At 43.4% G+C, this 27,654-nt stretch overlaps 1 protein-coding gene across 8 annotated transcripts in view; it reads right to left on the minus strand.

Moving 5' to 3' along the window:
• Positions 1–27,654, minus strand: part of KLHL3 (kelch like family member 3) — a 130,485-nt gene that overhangs the window by 72,014 nt on the left and 30,817 nt on the right. For all 8 annotated transcript variants that reach the window (XM_060415762.1, XM_042250910.2, XM_060415763.1 and 5 more), the window contains 2 exons: positions 20,898–21,004; positions 9,482–9,603 (listed from right to left, as the gene is read on the minus strand). In XM_060415762.1, coding sequence (XP_060271745.1) covers positions 9,482–9,603; positions 20,898–21,004 — 229 coding nt within the window. The remainder of the gene's footprint in view (positions 1–9,481; positions 9,604–20,897; positions 21,005–27,654) is intronic.

Genomic DNA, 27,654 nt, shown 5'->3' on the forward strand with positions numbered 1-27,654 from the left:
GCCCCCCAAAATAAAGTTTCTCACTGTTTCCCCATCTATTTGCCATGCAGTGATGGGACCAGATGCCATGATTTTAGTTTTCTGAATGTTGAGTGTTGAGCCAACTTTTTCACTCTCCTCTTTCACTTTCATCAAGAGGCTCTTTAGTTCTTCTTCACTTTCTGCCACAAGGGTGGTGTCATCTGCATATCTGAGGTTATTGATATTTCTCCTGGCAATCTTGATTCTAGCTTGTGCTTCATCCAGCCCAGCATTTCTCATGATGTACTCTGCATATAAGTTAAAAAGCAGGGTGACAGTATACAGCCTTGATGTACTTCTTTCCAAGTTTGGAAACACTCTGCTGTTCCATGTCCAGTTCTAACTATTGCTTCCTGGCCTGCATACAGATTTCTCAACAGGCATGTCAGGTGGTCTGGTATTCCCATCTCTTGAAGAATTTTCTACAGTTTGTTGTGATCCACACAGTCAAAGGCTTTGGCATAGTCACTAAAGCAGACATAGATGTTTTTTCTGGAACTCTCTTGCTTTTTCGATGATTCAATGGATGTTGGCAATTTGATATCTGGTTCTTCTGCCTTTTTCTAAAACCAGCTTGAACATCTGGAAGTTCACAGTTAGGCTGAGGCCCTTATAAGAAGAAAAATAAATAGCAGAGTTCTCTTTCTCTACCATGCAAGGACACAAGGAGAAGGTGGCCTTCTGCAAACTGGTAAGCTAGCCCTCACAAGAAACTCAAATCAGCTGGAACCCAGATCTAGCACTTACAACATTGTGAGAAAATTAGTTTCTGTTGTGTAAGCCACCCACTCTGTGGTATTTTGTTATGACAGCCCAAGCAAAGATAGACATTTCCTACATGGCTATAGATTAGGATCCCCCGGAGAATTTTTAAAATACTGATGCCTGGGTCTCATCCCCAAAGATCCAACTCAACAGGAATGGGGTGAAGCCTGGACAGTGAGATATTGCTAAAGTTCCCTAGGTGCTTGTAATGTATAGTCAAGTTGAGAACACTGCCCTATAGCCCTTAGTTAATATATTTACTCAGAAAGATATTTACTGAATAGCTAACACACTCACTCAGCCTATAAGATTCAGCAGAAGTCAGACCCCTGATCTTGTTCTAGCATCTACTGGAATGAGGGCATCATCCCCAAATCCATTAAGACTCAAACAAACACACTCTACTCTCCCATCCAACAGATAAATAGTAAAGAACATCTTGGGGTAGGTTCTCAGCAAAAGGAGAGCTAAGGTTCCTTTTAAAAGGTCATGAGACACATGAGTATTTATACTGTACCCTGGGAGATAGAAACAAGTTCCTGCTCAAGTGTGTGTTCATGTGTTTTTCCTAAAAGCCAGGGAAGACTAACTTGAACAGGCCACATGGGTGCTGAGACCGTCAACCCTAGTCGAGTTCCTCTGGACTTTGCCACAGCTCCCGAAGCCTGCCCTCAGATCAAAAAACCAGGGTAGTCAGCAAAGTCCTCCTCAACCCAGCTTTGCTACCCATTCTCTCCCCTACCCTGTGGGAGACACAGACAGTCTGAGAGTGACTTTAAAAAACAAAAAAATCAGATAGCTGTGAATAGTTTGGCTTCAGACTGCATTACTTGGGGCCCCCAACATCCATTTCACCCCAAAACAACCCCCATGTTCTGAGTCCTTGCTTTCAGCTGCTCCCCTGGCTCTCAGGGAGAGTGTCTGGGCCAGCCAGACCCCAGCTGTTCGCATCCACCAAGGATTGCCCAGGAAGACATACACGGGCTACAGATGCATTTGATTTCTTGACTCAGTTCAGCTCAGTTCAGTTCAGTCACTCAGTCGTGTTCAACTCTTTGCGACCCCATGAATCACAGCACGCCAGGCCTCCCTGTCCATCACCATCGCCCAGAGTTCACTCAAACTCGCGTCCATCGAGTCAGTGATGCCATCCAGCCATCTCATCCTCTGTTGTCCCCTTTTCCTCCTGCCCCCAATCCCTCCCAGCATCAGAGTTTTTTCCAATGAGTCAACTCTTTGCATGAGGAGGCCAAAGTACTGGAGTTTCAGCTTTAGCATCAGTCCTTCCAAAGAACACCCAGGGCTGATCTCCTTCAGAATGGACTGGTTGGATCTCCTTGCAGTCCAAGGGACTCTCAAGAGTCTTCTCCAACACCACAGTTCAAAAGCATCAATTCTTTGGCGCTTAGCTTTCTTCACAGTCCAACTCTCGCATCCATACATGACCACTGGAAAAACCATAGCCTTGACTAACAGAGCACTATAAAAGTCTTTTTCTTTTATTTTCTTTTTTGAGTGATTTAAATTTTACAGACTGATTGTCCCCCAAAACAGCTCTGTACCTCATCTCTAGTTCTCTTCACCTCCATGGGCTAAGGCTAAAAATTCTGCCCCACTGCCCCATTCTTGGGCCTTGTCTCATCACTAGAGTAACCAGCCATCCAGGTTTGCCCAGGACTGAAAGACTTCCGAGGACACAAGACTTTCAGTGCAAAAGTTGGGGTGGTTGGCCCCCTTCCTCATTCCTGCCCACACAGAGATGCCACCAAGAACCTCTACTATCAGTGGTCCTGCTCCAGAGCTAAGTGCCTGCTCTCAAAGGGAAGTTCATCCTGCCTGCAAGATGAGACCTCACCTTCATGACAGCTGAGTTCTAGAAAACATCTCTCTCCTTCCTCTCCCCTCTCTCCTTCCTCTCCCCTCTCTCTCCTTCCTCTCCCCTCTCTCTTCTACCCAGCAAGACAACTGTATATTACCATCACGTTCTTGGTATTTTCTGAACCACTGATTCATTCCAGAGAAGGAAAAAGATAAGATCACCCTCTGGAGAGTTTGAGACGGTAAATGAACACAGTCAGGCTCCAAATCTGACCACCTAAGCTCCATTCCCACAAAGCAGCTATAAACTGGGGAACTCAATTAACCTGTGAGCTTGCTCAGCCTAGCCAAACAGATTCCAGGACCAGATTAGTCTCGGCCTGCTAGTAAAGTGGAGAACCATTAACCATTCTTGCTGAATACATACCAGGAAAGGAAAGCGGTGTTCCAAACTCCCCAAATGACCTCCATAACACGTGCCCTAAACCAGCACCAGCTACAAACCCTAAAGCCAGGCCATGAGTTGACCGACCATCCCAGTTTGCTGAGACCTTGCCAGTTCTAGCACTCAAGTCCTGTGTCCCAGGAGAGCCCTCAATTCTGGACAAACTGGGACAGTTGTTCACCCCAGGAACAAGGAACTTGTATTCAGTTACACTGAGAAGGCGTGGTGGGGAGGAGTAATCCAATGCTGTCCAGCATATACTCAGGTGTAGGAGCCCCCAAGGGTCAGATGTGATCAGAGGATGCAATGGACAGCAGCCCTTTAGTGCTGCAGAGAAGGAATTTTTGAGAGTCCAATCCCCACCCCCGAGATTGCATCCCAGCCAAGCTAAAATGCTGTCGTGCCAGAGACACACACCCCCTCTCCCTTGCCCTCTTCTTTACCACAAAGTCAGTTGCACAGTTTGGTGCTAAAATTTTCAACCTCATGACAACTACCCAAAGAAATGAAATAATAAATACTTCCTGAACACACTCCCTAGATTATACTTTCAGTTTTTAAAACCTCCCTGGATACAGCTACCCACACAGCTTTCAACTTCCTCACTTTTCACAAAACCCACGTGGCAGACAGAAACTCTCAGAGCTTCCCCCATCCTGCTTGGGTCCACCCCTGCCCTAAAGTGTTCCCAAGCTGACATCCCAAAATGAGCAGGCTGGTGGCTTCTCTAATTGCCCCTTCCCTCTCTTCGATCTTATGCCGTGGTCTTCCCACTGCTGCTTCACACAGGAAGGCGCGAAGAAGAGGCAAGGGAGTCAGAGTGCTGTATCCCTGCTCAATTGCTGAGTCTCAGGGATAAATAGGGGCCTGGCCCAGTGGAGCTCTGGGGGCTGCACCCAAGGAGAAGCAACACAGATCCTCAGAGGCTACAAAAGAGCGAAAAACATCCAGGAGGTGGTCTTCACTTCCCTCTCCTACAGCCAAGGCTGGAAAATGATTTACTCTTCTCTTCTCTTGCCTGCAGCTTGACTCCCTCAAGCGGTAGCAGTAACAAGATTAGGAACAAGAGGCCAAGCGCAGGTCCTCAGCTTGGAAGCAAGACTGTCCTGGTGGAACTGCTAGGGCTGTGTGGCTTGGCCCTTGGAAGGAGGCTGAGACCTGAAAAGGAGCAGTTGGCTGGAACCACTGCAGGAAGGGAAGATGACCCTGGGTTAAAAACTTTCAGCTTGCCTCTCGCTGTCTCAGCATTTTGGTTCTGGGAAAACAGGCCCTGGAATGACCCTCAGCAAACAGTTTACAGGTTCCCCTCCAGCTTGCAAATGGCTTCCCCTCCATTTTTCATGCGCAGGCCCTGTTGTTTTTTTTCTCTCCCTCGGATAACATGAAAACCCAGCAAAGGATATCCCGTCACAGAGTTTGTTTCCTTTAACAAAAACAAAAGGAAATGCCCTGCCTCAGAAAGCACCTACTCCTGGAATTTCAGAGAAGTAGGGCCATGCACAAAGGGAGGGTACCAGTCAGAGGACCAGGTGACAAGGCTGTCCAGGGCCTCTGCCCCCTGCCCACCCCCCCTCCACCACACACAGCAAGTTCTGCCTCTGCCAGCACCAGGCATGAGTCCTGCCACAGAAACAAAAAGTTACTGAGAGATAGAAGAAGGGGGTGGGGGTAGGGGTGTACAGGAGAGTTAGCAGAACTACACTGTGATTAAATATGTCACTTAGAACACTTAGAAAAAAAATTTTATGGAAGTATAGTGTCACTTAGAATTTTGACTTCTCCACTTACCAGCCATGTGACTAAAGGCAAATTACTTAACCTCTCTCTGCCTCTGACTCCTCAACAGTAAAATGAAGATAGTAATCAGTTCACTTCAGTTCAGTTGCTCAGTCATGTCCAACTCTTTGCGACCCCATGAATTGCAAGCACGCCAGGCCTCCCTGTCCATCACCATCTCCCGGAGTTCACTCAAACTCACGTCCATCGAGTCGGTGATACCATCCAGCCATCTCATGCTGTCATCCCCTTCTCCTCCTGCCCTCAATCCCTCCCAGAATCACAGTCTTTTCCAATGAGTTAACTCCTCACATGAGGTGGCCAAAGTACTGGAGCTTCAGCTTTAGCATCATTCCCTCTAAAGAAATTCCAGGGCTGATCTCCTTTAGAATGGACTGGTTGGATCTCCTTGCAGTCCAAGGGACTCTCAAGAGTCTTCTCCAACACCACAGTTCAAAAGCATCAATTCTTCAGCACTCAGCTTTCTTCACAGTCCAACTCTCACATCCAAACATGACCACAGGAAAAACCATAGCCTTGACTAGACAGACTTTTATTGGCAAAGTAATGTCTCTGCTTTTCAATATGCTATCTAGGTTGGTCATAACTTCGCTTCCAAGGAGTAAACGTCTTTTAAGTTCATGGCTGCAGTCACCATCTGCAGTGATTTGGGAGCCCAAAAAAATAAAGTCTGACACTGTTTCCACTGTTTCACCATCTATTTCCCATGAAACGATGGGACCAAATGCCATGATCTTAGTTTTCTGAATGCTGAGCTTTAAGCCAACTGTTTCACTCTCATCTTTCACTTTCATCAAGAAGTTTTTTAGTTCCTCTTCACTTTCTGCCATAAAGGTGTAGTAATAGTACCACCTTAAAGGCTTGTCATTGGACTCAAATGAAATAATACATTTAAAGCAAGTAACACAGTGTTTGGTACATAGGGAGTCCTTAGTTACACTGGTTTTTATTATTCATTAATACAAGCTGAAGTCAAGATTCTGATCATGCACTTCCTAAGAAATTCGAGTTGACCACATCAACAGGGTACAGCAAATTAGAGAGAGCTGGATTCAAACCCCAACTCCACCACTAGCTATCTGTGTGACCTGGGTAATGTCCATTTCACCCCTCGCAACATCAGTTCCTTCAACCGTAAGAGAAGAATCATAGTAGAACCTTTCAGTATTGGTTACAATAATTAAACAAAATAATGCATGTGAAACAAAATAATGCATGATCAACACGTGCTTTGCCTACAGTGAGTATCGATAAGAATCAGTTACAAATTGTTGCCTCCACTGTAGAAGGGCAGTTCAGTCTCTCCAAGGTATGTGTGGCTGGAAAGAGAAGCAGGGCATAATCTCCCAGCCATTTAACCAAGGCCCAAGTCTCTGACCCTTGTTTTCCCAGGAACCTCTGCGTACACGCCCTCAGTGCAACGAATCCTCACACATACTGTCTTCATAGACAGCTTGTGAGCAACTCTCAACAAAGATACATCACAGCAGGAGAAAGCAGCCACATTTTGATCTAAAACTTTCTCTTAACCAGTTTTGTTTTCCCCTAAGGTCATCCCTGACCAAACCATAAAGTTACGGAAAAAAAGGAAACTAGTTCACATATACGATTGATTCCAAACTGCAGAGTTTTATTCCACATTGTGCTTCCCAGGGGAGTCCCTGCACATGCAGCCTCTCCTCACTCCCAGATAATACTGAACGCAGCAGGTCCCTCCGGGGTCTCACGGGCCAGCGGGGTCGCAGACAGGCAGAAAAGGAGGCAGGCCTGCACACACCATGCATCCTCAGTGAGGTCTGCCCTTAACCACCCTCATCAAGGTGGTAATGAACACTCTCTGCTTCCTGGGTACCTCCACTCTGGCCCCTACTACAATGGAGGGCACCCATTTGCCTGGCCACCTCTCTCCCCCTTCAGACATGTGCTCCTTGGTGAAAACGCTTCTGTGTTCACACTGCTCCCTGTGCCTACCCTGTCTGCTGGCACACTCTCCTAAGTGCTTTACCTGTAGTAATTCATTTAATGCTCACGCCAACCCTAAGAGGTTAAGCACTATTATTATGCCCATGAGACAGACAAGAACACTGAGGCACAGTGAGGTTAAGTACCTTGCTTGGGATCACACAGCTAGAAAATGGTGGAGCCGAGATTTAAAGGCAGACAGTCTAACTCATGACCACCCAACAGAATGGGCACTATTATGATTCCTGTTTTACAAATGAGAAAACTGATCCTTGAGGCAGAATGTTAGTGGGGGTGTCAGAGAAGCTCTAGTGTTCCTCACTATGAGTACAGCTAAGATTTATTACCTTGAAAGGATACAAAGCAAAATCAGCAAAGGGAAAAGGTACATGGGGCAAATTTTGGAGAACAATAGCCACAAGCTTCCAGGAGTCCTCTGTGAAGGAGTCACAGAAAACTCACTTAATCCCACCAGCAATGAACCGTGACAACACGTGCAAAACGTTACCAACCAGGAAAGCTAGCCTGACTCTGAGAGGCCAAGACGCGCGTCAGGCGTCAGTCACACAGGCACCTTCTGCCAGGCACGGACTAAAACTCCCGAGTATCAGAAGGAAAGCAGGTGATCGGCATAAACCACATTGCTTGCACAAACAGTTTCAGCAGTGCAAGCTACTACCATTATCACTAGAGGAGTGGGAACTCTCTCAAAATCCAAGTTGCCAGACTCCGGATGAAGACTGACCTTGCAAGCGAGCCTTTCTGAAGATAGCAAGCAGGCTTGCCATGTTAACTCTTTTCTGCACATTCCTCTGTCACTTTCATGTTTATAGTATCTCTAATAAAAGATTTAAAAAAATATTTACCCCCTACACATTTTTTAGGTTGACATCTAGCATTGTTCATTAAAGTTGCAAAGGATATAATTTCCTGCATTTTGTAAATCTCAACATTTATATCAGTCTCAAAAGCACCTAAATGAATTTTAAAAACATGGTGATTTCATATAACTATCACCCATTTAAAAAAATTTTTTTCCACACGTGCCCTATACATACTTTATACTAAATTACTTTGCACTTACTGTTACTGCCCAAAAGTTATTCAGCTGCTTAAATCTTGCTGCTTGACCTAGTATGTACGCACGGCATTGCCCACTCCACTCTGGATGGGAAAGACCAGAAATAATGGAATGGCTATGCATTTTACTGTGCATAAAAGATATTTCAGTTTTAAAAGGGCGAGGAAGGATGAGATTAGATCACTGTAGAAACTATACCACCCAAAAGTCTGTCTAGGGGCCAGAGACAAAAACAGGCTATACCCTGGGCAGGCTCTACAGGTCCAAATGCAGGGTGCCTCAGACCCTCGGTTTGCCTGTGGAGCCTGGTAGGCTACAGCCCGTGGGGTCGCAAAGAGTTGGACACGACTGAGCGACTTCACTTCACTTCACTTCACTTCACACCCCTACCAGAGTACCATTTACCACACAAAACTAACTTCTACCCATCCTTCAGTCCTCAGCTCAAATCTTATCTTCTGAAAGAGCTCTTCCTAGATTCCCCACTTCATTCAAATTGTTCCTCTCTGTCAAAGGACTTACCACAATTTATATATAAACATTACTTGTGTGCCTATTAGACACACAAGACAGATGAGTGTCTGTCTTCACCCTAGAACACAAATTCCATGAAAGGAGACAATGGAATCACCTCTGCTCACTGGTACAAACACAGTGCCCAACAAAGTGTCTGGCATATGAGAGGCCCTCAAACATTCTGGCTGAATGGAATGAATACATAATTACCAATGTGGCCTCCCAAACACCTCAGCCCTAAAAAGGGCATGGTGTTCTGAATAAGAGAAATACGTCATGGTAGTTTGCATATCTATCATCATCTCATATATTTTAATTTATCTCTCTCACAATATAAGGTAGAATTTTGCTTTAAAATAAAAAAGGGAAGAAAAACCTTTCATATCCCATATAATTTCCATTACTTTAATAGCAAGATCCTTAATGATAAGAAATAGCACATCTTGTGTCTGCATTTGGCCTGGTGGTTCATAGGCTTCCAGAGTGGGCGACACCCTCCACCATCCCACCTTCGGAGCCAGGACACTGACGTCTCACACCCCACAGTAAGGACACACACCTTTGGGTGAAGCAGTGTCTTTGCTGATTCCTCTTTTCTAGGCTCCAGATGGCTGAGAAAGAGACCAGGGCGGCAAAAGGAGGCAGAGGCACAGACAATCCACCTCCATGGGCTCAGGGCATTTCACTTGACTAACACTAACACGAGAAAAACTGTAAACAGCCTCACAAGCCAATACTCAAAATCCGAGATGAGATGATGACTGGGGAGAAGAGGGGTCACCCAGGCTGAAAGAGTTTGAACCAGCATGAGTTAAAGACTTTCTGCTCATTCTGAGGGATTATGGCCTAGTGGTTGAAAACATGGGTCCCATGGTCAGGCAGGCAGGATACGAGGGTCGTTTGCCCTGGCCACGTATCTCAGGACAAGTCACCCACTCTCTTTGAAGCTTCAGTTTCCTCTACAGTTACCAACTGAATTGTTGTGAGGGTTAAACGAAATGATGATGTAAATGGGGCGTGGTGGGGAGGGGCTGAGTATATGATACACTGAGCTATTAGCTGGAGCTGAGTTTTACCTGGACGTTCTCTTCAGTCACCTCAATCTCAGCCGTATAGATATAGTCAATCAGCTTACTCAGGGTCTGCCCATCCACATCCTTGATTTCTATCTTCTTGGCTTTACTCTCAGACATGTCACCTACAGTTCAAAACAAAAACAAAATGGACATGAACTTGGTGCCTAGGATGTGCTTAACTTTCCCATGGTCTCCTACCCTGTCTTGGCAAAATAAAAGCACTATCTTTGCTCCTGGAGCCAGCAAAAGGAACACTCAGCCACAGAGTAGGACACACTAGTGGACATCAAGGTCACATCAACTTCGGGTCTGTGATCATCCACAAGCCCAATCTCAAGCATTCCCTAACTCTATCCATCGCCCCTTTTCATTTTGAAGGCAAATCTATACACAAGAAAGCATTCAACCAAGTTCCTGCAAACTTGTACACAGGGGGCCAGAGAAAGTGAACAAGATATGAACCTGTCCTCAAGGAGCACTTGGTCTAGTAGGGCAGAAATATTAAACTATACGAGATGATGAGAGATATGCAAAGTACCAGTAGAACAACTCTTTTTTTTAAACCAATTATTGAGTGCTAACTATGGCCAAGCACTGGGCTTAGCGCTTTAAACTATTGCCTCTTTTAATCAATGACTTAAGAGCATTATTCTTAACATCCCCATATTACAGATAAAGGAACTGAGGCACAGGAGCAAAGGTAATTCACTTTGCCTACAGTCACACACGTGGGAAGGGGCCAGGCGAGACTTGAAAGCCAGCAGTCTGACTCTAGAGTCCACACTAGTAGTCACTGTGGTATGCCAAATCCAAAGAATGCAGAAGATGGAGCAACACACCCTATTTGTGGAATCCTGGAAGGCCTCCTAAGAGGAAGTCATATTTGAGTTAGCTATTCCACATGCAGCAAGGTGAGGAAAGATGAGCTGGATGCAGGAACCATCAGTGCAGCGACAGAAAGGTACCAAAAGGATAAATGTGGGAAACAGTGAGAGGGTAGCATGGCTGATATGTGGAGTGACAGTGAGAGGAAGGAGGCTGGAGAGACAGCTAGGAGAGGACTCGCAGAGCCCAGTTAACCATGCAAATGAGTTGGGACTTTATCCTAAGAGTAGCACCACTGAACGGTTTTAAATGAGGGAATGACATCAACAGATGGGTGTCTTTGAATGAAATTTTGGACACATTGGTGGAGGCTGGACCAGTGGCAGGGAGAACAGATGGGAGGCCCTGATAACCATCCAAGAAAGAGAGAACACAGGCCTGTGAACTAGGGCAGCAGAGGCACCATGAGTGTGCAGTCCTGAGGCCCCTGACCGCAGCCTGCTCTCTCTGTACAGCGCACACAGCTCTGTCTAGAGCCAGGCTCATTCAACCAAGGTTGCTGGTTTCAGGAGGAAAAGACAGGCAAGATGTGTCCTTGTAGACTGAAATGCAGGGCAACGTGACTGCAAGAAATGGGGCTTCAGAAGTCCCTACGTGAGTGTGAAAACAGAGCCTGGGCGGTTGTTTTCTGTCTGTGGAATCTGTGCACTGGAGCCAAGCAAACACAGGACAGTACAGCCCGTGGGCTGCAGACGCCCACCTCCAGGCTGCACGGACTATGCATGATTCCTCCACCAACCCACAGTTCCCAGCCTGACACACTCTAGATACAAGTGACACCAGAGAGGGAGGAAAGATGGGGGTGCAGAGACCTATCTCAAACCCTGCGGGCTCCCACTGATCAGGCAGCCCAGTGATCCCCAGTCTATTCTCTTCTCTCTGACTGCCGGTAGAAGCCAGCAAAATGGCCTCAGCACAAAGAGCCCTGAGACAGGACAAAGAGGCAAAGAGGAAACAGGAAAAGATGGTGAGTTTCTCCTCTACCCATAAAACAAGCTTTCGCAGTCTCTCTCTTGAATATACTCCATGACAAACAAGAACACACACATAAGGAAATCAAAAGTTAAATTCCTCTCTCTAAACAGCTATGAAGATGTTCACTAGCAAAGATCCAGTTGGTAATGATACTGCAAAAGATCATCAAAGATAGCCAATTCTCAGTTTAAGAACTTGGACCTTAGAAAAAAGGCTGGGGAAAAAAAAAAAAAAAAGCAACCTGACTACAAGAATCAAGAGACTCGGAAGTCTTCAGTGAGTGTGAAATCAGAGAGAGCCTGGTCTGATTGCTTTCTCTATGGAAGTAGAGTTTGGGAGTCAGGTTACGGTTTTGTATCTTGGCGGTAAACAAGTGGAATCTCCTGAAATTGTATGAAAATATTTGTACATATGGGCAAAGTTTGATTTTCTGATGAGATGAACAATCATTTTCATCAATCTTGAATACCCAGAAAATGTTAAGATACAGTTTTCTAGACAATGGGATTTTTTTTTCCTTGCTTCTTTATATGAATCAAAAATTTCTGCACTAAGTACTTAAAATTCCAACAGCAAGGAAAAACTGGAGAAAAATCTAGGGCCTCAAAGACCATATCTTTTCTGATGAATTTCCATTATAGGAAATGGGAGACTTATATTAATATAAATCATAAGGACTTGTAAAATCCAATTTAATATCTCTGTGAACCAGTAGAAATTACTGCATCAAACAAAGATGTCAGCTTAAACAAACCCTGAACGTGTTAGTAATAATAGTTGCTACTACATGCCAGGCCCTCAGGGTTTACACACATTATTTCATTTAGTCCTTGTAACAACCCCAGGAGGTATGAGATATTGCTTCCAATTTATAAATTATAGAATTGGCATATCAAGAGGCATTTGCACACAGCTAGTTAGAGGGCAGGGCTGGGATTTCAACCTTTGGCCTAACTTTAGACCTCATGTCATTTTTAATAAATCCCTCTATAATTTAAACCTGACCCTAACTAATGACCTTGACAAAAGTAATCCTAAAGTGAAGAGTGAAAGTGTTAGTAGCTCAGTCCTGTCCAAATCTTTGTGACCCCATGGACTGTAGACTGCCAGGCTCCTCTGTCCATGGGATTCTCCAGGCAAGAATACTTGAGTGGGTAGCTATTCTCTTCTCCAGGGGATCTTCCTAACCCAGCGATCAAACCAAGGTCTCCTGAATTGCAGGCAGATTCTTCACTGTCTGAGCCACGAGGGAAGCTCATTTGACATATAACAAGCACTTAAATACTTGTTGGAGCAGAGAAAGAAAGAAAAGAGAGAGGCTTTCTCTTGACATCTCATCAGTCCACAGACTACAGTTAATTCTGAAGAAGGAGAAATCATCAAAGGCTTCTTCATTTTGCTTTTTCACTCACCTCTGCTACTTTGACAAAATATTTCTAGAGGACAGAACATAAGCCCTGTAAGTCCCTCTATCTTCAAGGTTAACCCAAGAGCCCTCTTCTGCTGATTTTTCCCAAGAGGCCCAGCCCAGCCACCTCAGACTCTGAACTTTCAGAAAAGAAGAAATGCAGATGGCCAACAAGTACATGGAAAGATGTTCAACATGACTAATCACCTGTGACAGGCACATCAAAACCACAATGAGATATTACCTCACACTGGTCACAACAGTTATCATCAAAAAGAACACAAATAACATAAGCTGGTGAGGATGTGGAGAAAAGGGAACCCTCCTACCGTTTGTGGGAATGTAAATTGGTATAGCCACTGTGGAAAACAGTATGGAAGTTTCTCAAAAGACTAAAAATAGAAATACCATATGACCTAAGAATTCCATTCCTGGCTGTATATCCTATCCCCCCCCAGAAAAAACAAACACAATAATTCAAAAAGATACATGCATACCAATGTTCACAGAAACATTATTTATAATTGCCAAGATATGGAAGCAACCAAAGCATCAATCAACAGATAAGTAGATAAAGAAAATGTGGTCTGTATATATGATGGAATACTACTTAGCCATCAAAAGAATGAAAGTTTGCTATTTGCAGCAACATGGATGGACTTGGAGAGTATTATGCTAAAGTGAAAAATGTCAGACAGAAAAAGATAAATTCTGTATCATATCATATATGCGAAATCTAAAAAATACAACAAATTAGTGGATATAACAAAAAAGAATCAGACTCACAGAAATAAAGAACAAATCAGTGGTTACTAGCAGAGAAGGAAGAGGGGAGGGGATGGAGAGGTACAAACTATTAGGTATCAAATAAGCTACAGAGCTTCCCTGGTAGTCCAGTTGTTAAGAGTCTGCCTTGCAGTGCAGGTAACACCAGTTCGATTCCTGGTCCAGGAGAATCCCAGTTCTGCAGAGCAAAACTACTGTGTGCCGCAGCTACTGAGCCTGTGCACTAGAGCCCGCGAGCCACAACTACTGAGCCCACGGGCCACAGATACTGAAGCCTATGCGCCTAGAGTCTGTGCTCCGCAACGAGAGAACCACACAATGAGAAGCCAACATATAGCTAGAGAGCAGGCCCTGCTCTCTGCAGCTAGAGCAAGCCCCCATGCAGCAGTGAAGACCCAGCATAGCCAAAAATAATATATAAATATTTTTAAAATAAATTAAGAAAATAAGCTATGAGGATATATTGTACAACACAGGGAATATAGTCAGTATTGTATAATAACCATAAATGGAGTATAAGCTTTAAAAATTGCGAATTTTATTGTACACCTGTAACTTATGTTGTAACAGCAACTGTACTTGAATTTAAAAAAGAAAAAGAAAGAAAACGAAAGTTGTACATTTTTCATCCTCTGTTAACATCATATCCTGTTCTTTCAGATAGATCTTGATCTACCTAGCAAGGGCAGATATTTGTTTGTTCATTCACTCAATAAGCAAGTATCAAACAGTCCCTATGGGCAAGGCCCAAGGACACAATGGTGAACAAGTCATGTTCCCAGCCCTCATGGAGCTCAAACTAGTAGAAAGATGAGTAAACCAGCAATTTCAAAGTGCGTTAAATGCTAGAAAAGGAGACTTAATTTAATTTAAAAGGCTCTTAAGCAGGAATTCCTCTACCCTGAACTGTATGCAAAATAATGAGCATACAGGATCACATATTTACTTTTTTGTGGAAAGAATCCATTGTTCTCATCAGACTGATGAACCTGACCTATTCTGGGGCCACAAAAATTTGAGTCTGGTAGAAGCACAGCATATAAAAGGAGGAAGGGGGAGAGATGGCTGAAGATACAAGCAGGCTCTGGACAACTTGAGGGCCTTGTACACCATGCAGAGAAGTTTAGACTTCATTCTAAGGGCAATGGGGAGCCCTTGACAGACTTTAAGCAAGTAAGGAATACATTAGATTTTTATTTAGTAAATATGACTATAGCTACAGTGTAGAAAACGGGTTGGGACTGACGGAACAAAATGGGGGCAGGTTGACAAATTAGAAGGCTGCTGCAGTAAACTGGGTGAAAGACGATGGCAGCTGGACTAAGGGACTACATCTTAAACTTCTTTAAATCTTCAGACTCTACCTTCAGACCAGCACCTAGAAGTCTCCAAGAAGCATAGAGAGCCCAGGAGAGCAAGGCATAGTCTCAACCTAGCAAGCACATCACATGCACCAAAGTGTGAAAGTGTTAGTTGTTCTGACTCTTTGTGACCCCCGGGACTGCAGCCACCAAGCTCCTCTGTCCATGGGATTTTCCAGGCAAGAATACTGAAGTGGGTGGCCATTTCCTTCTCCAGGGGATCTTTCCAAACCAGGAATCAAACCTGAGTCTCCTGCACTGCAGGCAGATTCTTTACTGTCAAAGCCACCAGAGAAGCTCACGTGCACAACAGAGCTCTTTTTAGGCGTAGGACTGCCCAAAGGGGGTAAAGGTGCATCTTGAGGAGCCATGGAGGAAAATCTTTCACCACCACATAAGACAGGAGGGCTAGAAAATCACTGGCTCATATCCTAGACTGCTGATAGAAACCCAACCCCATTATTCAGCCAAGGAGCCTCAAGAGTGAGAAAGGAATGGTAGAATGGCTGCGAGGTCTTTCCAAAGAGCCAGACACAGAACACCAGCCACCCCTCAAAGCTGTACAGCAAAGGGAAGAAAAAGTGCATTCAGGAGTCCTTGTGTTACGGAACTCTTCTTCACTCCTCAGTTGAATCCTTACTGTTGAAATTAAGTTTCATGATCTGGGTAAAAAGAAAACAGAAGATCCTTACCCTCTGCACAATGATCCTGCCTGGGTGTTAGGATGGTTATTATACTCTCTCACCCCTAACCTTCATCTGTCTAAGTCCTAAATGCCAACTCATTTGGCTAGAGTTGAGACCTGTGCCACATGTTAGCATCACATGAGGAAAAGAAATAACCTGCCACCTTGCTGAATCCCAGCCAAGCCTCCTGCACGTAAGGTTTGCAGGTGAGCCATCTATGCCAGATAACTGCAAAAGGTTGACCTCTGTCTCCTGTGAAATAAGGACATTCCTGGCCCTGCCTTTATGCCAAAGCTGTGTGACATTCAAAGGAGATAATGAGAGTGTGAGAAGTGCAGCAGCAGGATTCAGCAGAGCTGCAGTGCTGGAGATCACCCCAGCACCCAGCCTCCCTGGACTCTCAGCCTTCCTCCACCTGGAGAGGTCTTTCTCCTCAGGTGGAGTATCAAATCAGGAAGGAAATGCCTATGTAGCCAGAGATGTTTCATGTCAACCCTCACCACCACCAGGGCAGCAGGTATCAGAGCCTCCCCACACATCCACATGAGCTGTATAAATTATGACGGGCCCTACACATAATAAGAGTTAGCTTTACTAAGTACCTATTCTGTGTTGGGTGCTCTTCCCTGGTGGCTCAGATAGCAAAGAGTCTGCTTGCAAGGTGGGAAACCTGGGTTCAATCCCTGGGTCGGGAAGATCTGGAGAAGGCAATGGCAACCCACTCCAGTATTATTGCCTGGAGAATCCCATGGATGGAGGAACCTGGCGGGCTACAGTCCATGGGGTCACAAAGAGTCGGACATGACTGAGCAACTAACACTTTCACACTTTCATTCTGTACTGGGTGTCTTATTTCCCTTACCTGTATCTGTTCCCTGCTTATTGTTATTATTGTTTTATTGTTATTATTCCAGTCTCACAAACAAGAAAACAGGATCACAGAGGTTAAGTAACTGCTTACAAACCTATCAGTTGCTGGAATCAGGTCATGATGGCTCCAAAGCCCTTTCTAAGATACCACACCATCCCCTAGTTAAGGTGTCATTACCAAAGAGGCCTTTGCATCAACAACTCCAAACCTCCTCTATGAACACTCATAAAAAATTTCCATCCAGTGGTTCTCTCCAGTGGAGATCTGAAATTTCAAGACTGAGCTACGTCAAGTGCAGACAAGTCTACCCCAGACCATCTTGGTCAAATCAGTTGCACCTTAATGGATGCTGGTAGGTGTCTGAACAATAGTCTCTTTTCCAGGGTGCTACACAAGCCTGTGTTGAACTACATCAACCCTTGATGATCAAGGGTTGAATGACATCCAAATCAATTCTTGAAAAAAAGTCACCATTTCTATATCAAGAGCAACATATTTTTAGACATGACTACCACACCCATCACCCTCAAATCTAGGACACTTAAGCCACAAAAGGACATCTGACTTTGATGTGGTGTGTTAAGGACAGGAAGAAGAAATCCCATGACACTGTAAGCTTCTGCCCTGAGATAACCAACTCTAAAACACACATGGAAGACCAGGCTGTTTCTCCTCAATCCCATACAGGCTCTGATCTTCCTTTTTTCCTACCCCCCTGAACTATTCTACCCAACTTCTAACTCCTTAGGGGCAAAATCCTCAGAGGCCAGACCCTACCTATTCTGACTACTCCCTCAAGGCCCTCTTAATACAAAGAAAAGATTCTACTCCCTAGTGTTCCCTCCCTCCCTGCTCCATTGCTTTGGATTAAGTCATGCTAAACTGCAAACACAAATATGGTCCAAGGCCTGGTGGAGTCAGGCATGAAGAAAGCCCGAAACAGTGGTTCTACGTGATGAGTGCATGCCTAGAGGTGAATAAGAGAGCCTGGCCCTGACTGTTCAGCTGGTTGGTGTCCACTCCTTCCAAGTCCCTTGCCTCTTACCTCCAGCACGTTCCTGACTCTCCTCATTTCTAGTCACCATATAGTCAAAGACACCAGTTGAATATCAACCTGCATCTAAAAGCAACTTTTCTTTAAAAAAAAAAAAAAAAAGCCAATCTAATCAGCCTCAGTGTGTAATATCAATACATTAGAACCAGAAGAATGGGACAGCTCACTCCCAGGGCTTCTTGTGGGATGGAGCTCAAATGTCTCTTCCTGAGCCCACATATTCTTTAGAACTCAGTTCTTTTAATACCATAAAATGGGACTGCTTTTAAAATTCTGGATGATATGTAGGGATCTGTATGGAGTACCAATACTATAGGTACACAGAACCCATAGTAAAGAGCATGCTAAAAACAGGGGGAAAAAAGTGACTAGGCTCTTTTGGGGAAATTATCTTCCCCTGGAATGGAGGTGCTAGATGGGGAGAAAGGGGTTGAGGGGAATCTTAAGTATTCCATACTCACAGGGAAAAGGACAGGGTCAGCCCTGCTGGCCTCTCCAATCACACTATTCTAAAGGAGTAGACTGCAATTCAGGTGACTGCCCATCCCAGATCCTCTCACAGGCTGGTTGCCTTTGGACACTCTCCTGTGGATGCTCAGACCTCAGTTTCATATTTATTCCAAGTTATGGGAAGGACACTATCAAGGAGTGGGGCTGATATTTGGGACCATCGACAGACATTTGGGCAATATGAACTCAGAAGACAAACAAATAAAAACACGTTAAGCCTGAGTAAAAGATCTTAATCACACCACTCAAGTCAGAAGAAAGCCACATATATTTTCTCTTCTTTGGGGCCTTAAACATGCCAATAGAAACAGACTTAAAAAGAGTCAGCTGGACCTTTTCATTAACCTGATAATGAGAACAAAATTTTGCAGTTACTTTTTTCTTGTACCTGTTTACCAATATTTAAGCAAAATCAAAGGGCCTCAAAAAATATACAAATCTGATACAATGCTGATGGAAGCATATGCTGGTACAACCGTTCCAAGTGTTGTGGAGTTGAGACACATGTCTCACAAGGATTCAAAAAGTGCACACACTTTAATCAAGTATTACTTATTCTATTTTTTTTCTGTAATGAACATATATGCATAGTCTTTGGATGAACATACGGATAGGTGGATGGGTGGGTGGATGGATGGACAGACGGTCAATGGATGGAAGGAAAGAAGGGTGGAAGGATGGATATTAACTAGATTCAATGGAAGCCATGGGCTGGGCCACACATTAGACTACTTTATTCTCTTGATTCTCTTCTCCTTAAAATTACTAGAATCCAAGATCTGATCCAGAAGCATATTTTCTCTCCCTTTTTAAAAACACTTTGTTTCTGCTTAGGCACTTCCAGGAACCCAGAGGCAAGTTCATTAGCAAAAAAAAAAAAAAATGGAGCCCAAAGTATAATTCATTGTAATTGCAAGTGGACTCCTCTTTTAATACTAGACTTTTAAAGTAACATACATGGAAAAAAATGACTGGCAGAGCTATTTACTGAAGTTGCAACTAAATTTGTAGAGAAGTGGCTCAAAATTTCCAGGTAATGAAAGTAGCTGGTTTTCCAGGCTGCATTATGGAATTCCTAGTACAAGGCTCAAAGTGAGGGAAGCGTGGCTTGGTGCACTTAGCAAAAACAATGCTCCAGGTTGAGATCAGCCAAGAGAGGACACATATGGGGAACTCTCAAATAACAAGCTCTAAGTTCCCACCACCACCCCCCATCAAGAACCACTCCTGCCTTAGGAAAAGGACAAGAGCCTATTCAGGAAAAATGTGCCTGTACTCACCCATCCTTAGCAATCCCACATTCATTTGTTTAACCTTCAGTTGTTCACTGTCTCCTAAACACCAGGCCCTGGAGTGGGCACTAAGGATTCGACAGTGACAAGACATGGTCCCTGAGTGCCCAAGAACTCACAATCAAGGGTGGGAGACATTTTGTTCATTTAAAAATATTTTAGTGCTAGTGTGTACCAGGTACTCAGGATATGGAAACAAACAAAACTAACAAGATCCCAATCTTTATGGAACTGATATTCCAATAAGGAGACACAGGTAAAAAAAAATACTTAAACAACTAATCAATATGATTTTCAGATAGTGATGAGTTATGGAAAAAAACCCAGAGATGAGTTATGGAGTATAAGGAGACCTAGTATGGAACTGTGGCTCAGGTGGTCAGAGAGGAGGTGGCACCTGAAGTATAAACTGCAGGGTGATAAGCAGTGAGTACGTGAGACTCCAGAGCATGGGCACCACAGACACCAGGAAACAGACAGGAGTGCAGAATGACAGTGACCACACTCAGAGGAAGCACAGGGTACAAGTGAACATGTGGAAGGGACAGCAGACCTCATCCAGGGCCATACTCGGGCCAGCTGGCCTTCAGTCAGCCATGATAGATACAGCACTGCCTGCGCCTGGCTCAGGGGAGGGGCTGCGAGGTACTGCAGACAGGAAGCTCAGCCCATGGGTTTAAGGGAATTCGGGCTCAGAAGTAACGCACATGCAACAGATGGACAAGGCTGTTTGGCATGTCCAGGAAACAGGGATTCCCGGCAAAGGTGCTGAGACAGAATGCAGATGGTGAATATACTTCTGTTTTACTCTTTCCACCCCAAGCCCGCCATCACATCTCCCAACTCTCTCCCAGGTTTAGTCGCTAAGTCATGTCTGACTCTTGTGACCCCATGGACTGTAGCAGGCCAGACTCCTCTGTCCGTGGAATTTCCCACACAAGAATATTGGAGTGGGTTGCCATTTCCTTCTCCAGGGGATATTCCCAACGCAGGGACTGAACCCAGGTCTTCCACACTGCAGCAGCTTCTTTACTATCCGAGCCACACTCTCTCCCAACACTCCTGTAAAAAGGCAAAAGGAGGCTCAGGGCCCCTGCCTGGAAGAAATGGCAAGGACTGACAAGATGTGAAACAGCTAGGCCAGCCAGCCCTGGGCCAGGAGTCCAGAAGCCAAGTTCCACTCATTCACCGTGTGACCTCAGGCAAGTCCCTTCCTTGCTCTCAGTCTCAGTGTCCCCAGACTGCAAAATGGAGGGAAGAAGCCTGAGGGTGAGCCCAAGAGTCTACATTTCTAACAAGCTCCCCAACATGATTACGATACACAACAAAGTCTGAGAATTCACGGACTGTGATTCTACCTTTGTTCCTCAGAGTGAACTGCAATAGGGGCTGCAAGCTTGACCTGGCTGAGGCTATGAGTCCATCACAATTCTTTGTACCTCCATAGTTCAGAGCAAAGAATCTGGCACATAAAAGCTCCTCAGGGTAGAGCCTTCTCTTTCCTCCCCCACTCACACCACCACCCTCAACATTCTCCCAGTTGGGACTGCAGTCCCACAGGTGTGCGTTTATCGTCTGCCCCTCATACCTGTGAACATCGCACAGAAGTAGGGGCTGCAGGCTGCCAGGACCACACGGTGGGCTTCTATCTCGACATCTTCTGCCACAATCATCACGTCACACAATAGCTGTTTGCTGTAAGACACCAGTGAGGGGAAAGGATGGGTCACAGCACAAACACCACCCCCAGCCATACAAGGGTATTTTTTCTCCCACCCACATTCCATACTATCACTGTCCAATGGCTGTCAAACAGCTCTGCCATATCTTGAGTCAGGCAGCGGAATAGACTCATCACCTTTTCCAAGTCCCTGATAAGCCTGACATTCATGCTTTCCTGAGGCACTCAACTCTGTAGAGATCCAACTACAATGTAGCTGCAAATTCAGGGCTCCTCCATCTGTCTTCATATTTCTGCTCCCCAACTCTACCAGCTCCGACTGAGACAGGGGGGCAGCTCAATGAGCAGTGGGAACAGTTTCAGGCTGCTAGTTGAGTGACTGAATGAACACCAAGGAGCATGAGCACGCCCCTGAGGTGTGCCACCAGTGAGAACAGGTATTAACTATTCCCCAAGTGATCCACTCACTGCCTATGAAACACTGGTAAGAGGCCAGCCATGTCCGGAGGACTTAAGTATATTTCTCTTCCCACCCAGGTTTAACACTATCATCAAAGAAACTCCGTGTATATACACAGTGCTCCCTAAAGACCCTGTGCAAACTCCAATCACTGCAACTATTAAGAAAATTGTAACCATATTTTTACTTGTTTTTCACCCCAAACAAGGTGACAAACTTTTGAAAAGGACATATTTGTTGTTATATCCTAGACACTTGGCTGAATGCATAGCACACAGTAGGCTCACATTTTTACTAATAAATGAAGGAAGGAAGGAATGATATTTTAAACAGGATCAGTCTACACTCAGAGAGGGAACGAATATTTGACTACTTTGAAGACTGCAAGGATACTACAAGACCTACCAATTCAAGAATTTTTCCTCTACCAGCCTTTCAAATTCTTATCATGGCTATTATTATTACAATAGCTAACATTTTTTTAATTACATGTGCCAGGCATTGTTCCAAGCACTTTTTAAAATATATATTATTTCATCTAATCCTCTCTACAACCCTAAGATGTTTAGCTATTATTATGTCCCATGTTTCAAAAGAAGGAAACTGAGACCCAGAGACATTAAGTAACTTTCCAAAGGTTACACAGAAAGGGAGCAATAGAGACAGGATTTGAATATAAGGAGCTGAACCCAAGAACCCACGTTCTTAACTTCTGTAATATCCTAGTCACCGCTAGTCCCTCCCTCAGCTTGAAGCACTAGAAGTGGGAGGGAAGACAGGGAGATTAAAAACAATGTATGGCAAAACCAATACAGTATTGTAAAGTAAAATAAAGTAAAAATAAAAATTAAAATAATTAATGAATTAATTTTTTTTTAAAAAACCACAGTTCAACTGTGATCCACTGGCAGTAGTTACTTGCACACTATATGGAATTGTGGATCACAAAAAACTTAAATTCTTAAAGAGATGGGAATACCAGACCACCTGACCTGCCTCATGCCTCATGAGAAATCTGTATGCAGGTCAGGAAGCAACAGTTAGAAGTGGACATGGAATAACAGACTGGTTCCAACTAGGGAAAGGAATACATCAAGGCTGTATATTGTCACCCTGCTTATTTAACTTATATGCAGAGTACATCATGGGAAACGCTGGGCTGAATGAAGTACAAGCTGGAATCAAGACTGCCAGGAGAAACATCAATAACCTCAGATAAGCAGATGACACCACCCTTGTGGCAGAAAGAGAAGAACTAAAGTGCCTCTTGATGAAAGTGAAAGAGAGTGAAAAAATTGGCTTAAAGCTCAACACTCAAAAACTAACATCATGGCATCTGGTCCCATCACTTCATGGCAAATACATGGGGAAACAGTGGAAACAGTGAGAGACTCCAAAATCACTGCAGATGGTGACTGCAGCCATGAAATTAAAAGATGCTTGCTCGTTGGAAGAAAAGTTATGACCAACCTAGACAGCATATTAAAAAGCAGAGACATTACTTTGCCACAAAGGTCTGTCTAGTCAAAGCTATGGTTTTTCCAGTAGTCATGTATGCATGTGAGACTTGGACCATAAAGCAAGCTGAGTGCCGAAGAATTGATGCTTTTTAACTGTGGTATTGGAGAAGACTCTTGAGAGTCCCTTAGACTGCAAGGAGACCCAACCAGTCCATCCTAAAGAAAATCAGCCCGGAATATTCATTGGAAGGACTGATGCTGAAGCTGAAACTCCAGTACTCTGGCCACCTGATATGAAGAACTGACTCATTTGAAAAGACCCTGATGCTGGGAAAGATTGAAGGTGTGAGAAGGGGACAAAAGAGGATGAGATGGTTGGATGGCATTACCGACTCAATGGACATGAGTTTGAGTAAACTCTGGGAGTTGTTAATGGACAGCGAGGCCTGGGGTGCTGCAGTCCATGGGGTCACAAAGAGTCGGACACAACTGAGTGACTCAACTGAACTGAACTGATCTGATACTGAATTGAGCAGTCTGAGGTCATGACTGGGTTCCACATGAGAGTGATGAGATAATATAATGAATCTTCCACGGTAAGCAGATGGAACAGAAGCTACATATTTGCCCTCCCTAGTAGAGCATATTAAGCCAACTACTCAGATATTAGTCCAGGTTCACTTTTCAGAGAAATCGAGTCATAAAGCCTGATCTCTTTAGAGATCACCCTATGATGCTCAGAGAGGTGACCCCAAACCACAAAAGCCTTAGTCTTCGATCCAGTTCTGACTCCAGGTACAGTACCATTCCTCCCTCATGACTGGTTGATACTTAGAATGGAAAAAGACAGAAACTAGGTTAGCTCCAAAAGGGAAAGGAGATCAGGAAAGATTCAGCACATGGAATAAGGAACCAGTGAGGGGACTTCTGGGAAAGGTCAGACCTCTGGGCACCAAGAAGCAAAACCTGGGAGTGGGACCTCATCCTGCAGTGAACAGCACACCCTAAACACAAATCTTATCGGAAGAAACCAGCTCAACTGGGAACAGAACTGGCTCTGACTCAACAGGCTATAAGAACATGAACAAATTGATCCCACTGATTTTCTCATCTTTCTTAGCTGCCTTGGGACATATACCATGGGGGCCAAATGAGATTGTAAGTACTACTTGAGAATAGTCTTGTTTAAATTTGGATAAAATATATTTTAAAAATGTATTCCCAACATGAATAGATTCATCTTGGACATTTTCACTTCTGTTAAAGATTTGGGAGAGAAAATAGAGTTATCAGGGCTATTTAAAAAGGCAAGTAATTTTTTTTGGTAACTAGTATTAATATTTTAATAAGGAAAGTATTGACATAGATGAGTCACAGATGCTGAACAAATTTTCAATGACAGGTACTGGGAAAGCAAATAAAGTGGGATATCTTACATAAACCCAGAAAGGCTGATAATTCTTAAACAAATAAAAAAGAGACAAGAAGGAAAAAGGAATAAAGATGGAGAATCCAGTCAGCAAATAAATGAGAGCAGTTCTGGGAAGCAGGAGGTACATCTCAAGGCCAGAGAAACTCTAACCTGGGAAAGTAACCAATAAAAACTTGCCAAACACTCAAAGTAGACTTTCCCACCACTTGTCTTCACACTGGAGACATCTTTGTCTCCGCTACACAGAGAAAAGGGAAGGTGCAGCTCCAGAGGCACTGTGTGGCTCATCAGCACTTCTGAGGCCAGTCACCAGAGATCCCGTGAGACTCTTTTTTCTGAGCAATCACATACTACCCCAAAGGACAATCTGGAGGAAAGTTGAGTTATACACAATGTGTCTAAAAGAAATACAGTAGAGATGTTAGGAAGGAACTCAGACCCTGGAATCAAACTGACCAGGATTCATGACCCCTGAGAATCATAGAACTGACATGTGCTGTAAATAAGATAATGAATAGTGTTAATAAAAAACATTCAGTAAATATTGATTTCTTGTCTCCCTTTTTTCCACAAAATACTTCATTTATGATTAGAGTAAGTTTTGGACATGGTAAATTTGAGCTGCCTTTTGGATATCTAAGTGAGGTTGTCAAGTAGGCAAGTGGATACTAGGGTCTGGAATTTACAGGCAAGAAATGGTTAAGAAGTTGGGAGAAGAAGAAGAACCAACAAAAGAGATGAGAAAACAGCCAGTGAGACAGGAGGAAAACCAAAAGGGTGTGGTGCCCAAAAAGCCCAGTGAAAAGATGGTTGCCAAAAAGAAGGAATGATCAATTGTATCAAATACCGCTAATAAGTAAGATAATATTAATGTGGCAAGCCAGGGCAATTAGGCAAGGAAATGAAATGAAAGGCATCCAAGTTGGAAAGAAAGAAATAAAACTATCTCTATTCACAAATGATATGATCTTGTACATACAAAATCCCAAGGAATCCACTAAAAAATTAGAAGAATAAATAAAGGAGTATAAGAAGGTTGCAGAATATAAGGTCAGTATACAAAAGCAATTGTATTTCTGTACACTTGCAATGAACAATCCAAAAAAGATATTTTAAAAATTCCATTTACAATAGCATCAAAAAGAATTAAATATTTTAGGAATAAATTTAACAAAAAGAGTGCAAAGCCTGTACCCTAAAACTATAAAACACAATTGAAGGAAATTAAAGAAGACCTAAATAAATGGAAAGACCTCCAGTGTTCATGAATTAGAAGATTAATACTGTTGAGGTGACAATTCTCCTCCAAAATGTTCTACAGATTCAACACAATTTCTATCAAACTCTCAACTGCTTCTTTGCAGAAAGGGACAAGCTGAACCTAAAATACATAAGTGCAAGGGACCTAGAATGGCCAAAACAATCCTGAAAAAGAAAGGAGTTGAAAAACTCAGGTATCCCAGTTTCAAAACTTAAGCGTGTACGTGCTCAGTCAACTCAGTTGTATCTGACTCTTTGCAACCCCCTGGACTGTAGCCTGCCAGGTTCTTCTGTCCATGAGATTATCCTGGCAATAATCCTGGAGTGGGTTGCCATTTCCTCCTCCAGTGGATCTTCCCAATCCAAGGATCAAACCTGCATCTCCTGCGGTTCGTGCATTAGCAGGTGGATTCTTTTACCACTGAACCACTTGGGACACTTACTACAAAGCTAAAAACAGCATAGTAATAGCACAAAGATAGACATACAGATCAACACAATAGAACTGAGAGTCTAAAAGTAAACACTCATATTCATAGTCAGCTAATTTCTGAAAGGATGCTAAGACCATTCAACTGGGAAAGAATAGTCTTTTCAACAAATGGTGCTAGGATTAAATGGATATGCTTTGTTTGCTAAGCCGCTTCAGTTGTGTCTGACTCTTGGCGACCCTATGGACTGAGCCCACCAGGCTCCTCTGTCCATGGGATTCTCCAGGCAAGAATACTGGAATGGGCTGTCATTTCCTTTTCTAGATCTTCCTGACCCAGGGACCAAACCTACATCTCCTGTATTGGCAGGTGAGTTCTTTACCACTAAATCGACTTGGGAAACCCAATTAGCTGGATATCCACATGCAAAAGAAAGAAGTTGGATCTCTACCTCACATCATACACAAAAATCAACTCACAATGGATCAAAGACCTAAATGTAAGAGCTGGATCTAGAAAACTCTTAGAAGAAACATTAGGGTAAATCTTAATGACTTTGGATTAGGCAATGATTTGTTAGATAGGACACCAAAAGCACAAACAAACAAAAAATACATTAGACATCAAAGTTCACAACTTTTGTGCTTCAGGACATCAGGAAAGTGAAAAGAAAACATACAAAATGAAAGAAAAACTTTGTAAATCATATGTCTGATAAAAGTCTTGTATCTAGAATATATTAAGAACTTGAAACCTTACAACTCAATAATAAGTAGACATATAACCCAAAATAAAATAGGCAAAATATCTTAATAGAACTCTCCAAATAAGATACAGAAATGGCCAATGATGACATAAAAAGATGCTGAACATCATTAGTTATCAGAGAAATGCAAATCAAAACCACAATGAGATAACTCCTTACACACACTAGGATGGTAATAATCAAAACACAGGATATAATAAGTGTTGAGGAGGATATGGAGAAATTGGAACCTTCATACACTGCTGACAGAAATGTAAAGTGCTGCGGAAAACAGTCTGATAGTTCCTCAGAAGGTTAAACATAGGTTTTATTTGACCCAGGAATCCCACCCCCAAGAGAAATAAAACACACATTGACACAAAAACTTGTTTCTGAATGTTCCCAGCAGCAATATTCATAATAGCCAAATGGTCTCAAATTTGTACATCCATACAATGAACTATTATTCAGCAATACAAATGAATGAAATACTGAGACATGCTATAGCATGAATGAACCTTGAAATGAACATTTTGCCAAGTGAAAAAAGTTGGTCACTAAAGATACATTATATGATTCCAAAATAGGCAAATCTATAAAGACAGAAAGTAGATTAGTAGATTAGTGATTGTCTAGTACTGGCAAGGCAGGGTGAGTGGATAGGAATAATAGGGGAATTACTGCTAAAGTATACGGGATTTGGGAGAAGTGATAGAAATATTCAAAAACTGACTGTTGGTTGCCCAATTCTGCTAATATAATAAATACCATTAAAGTATATACTTTAAATGGGTGAACTGTATGTTATATGAATTATATCTTGATGAAGCTGTTATCAAAATTTAAAAAACAGCATATATATCTGCAAAAAATGAA

This window comes from Ovis aries, chromosome 5 (assembly GCF_016772045.2).
Source record: "Ovis aries strain OAR_USU_Benz2616 breed Rambouillet chromosome 5, ARS-UI_Ramb_v3.0, whole genome shotgun sequence".
NCBI classification, from domain to species: Eukaryota; Metazoa; Chordata; class Mammalia; order Artiodactyla; family Bovidae; genus Ovis; species Ovis aries.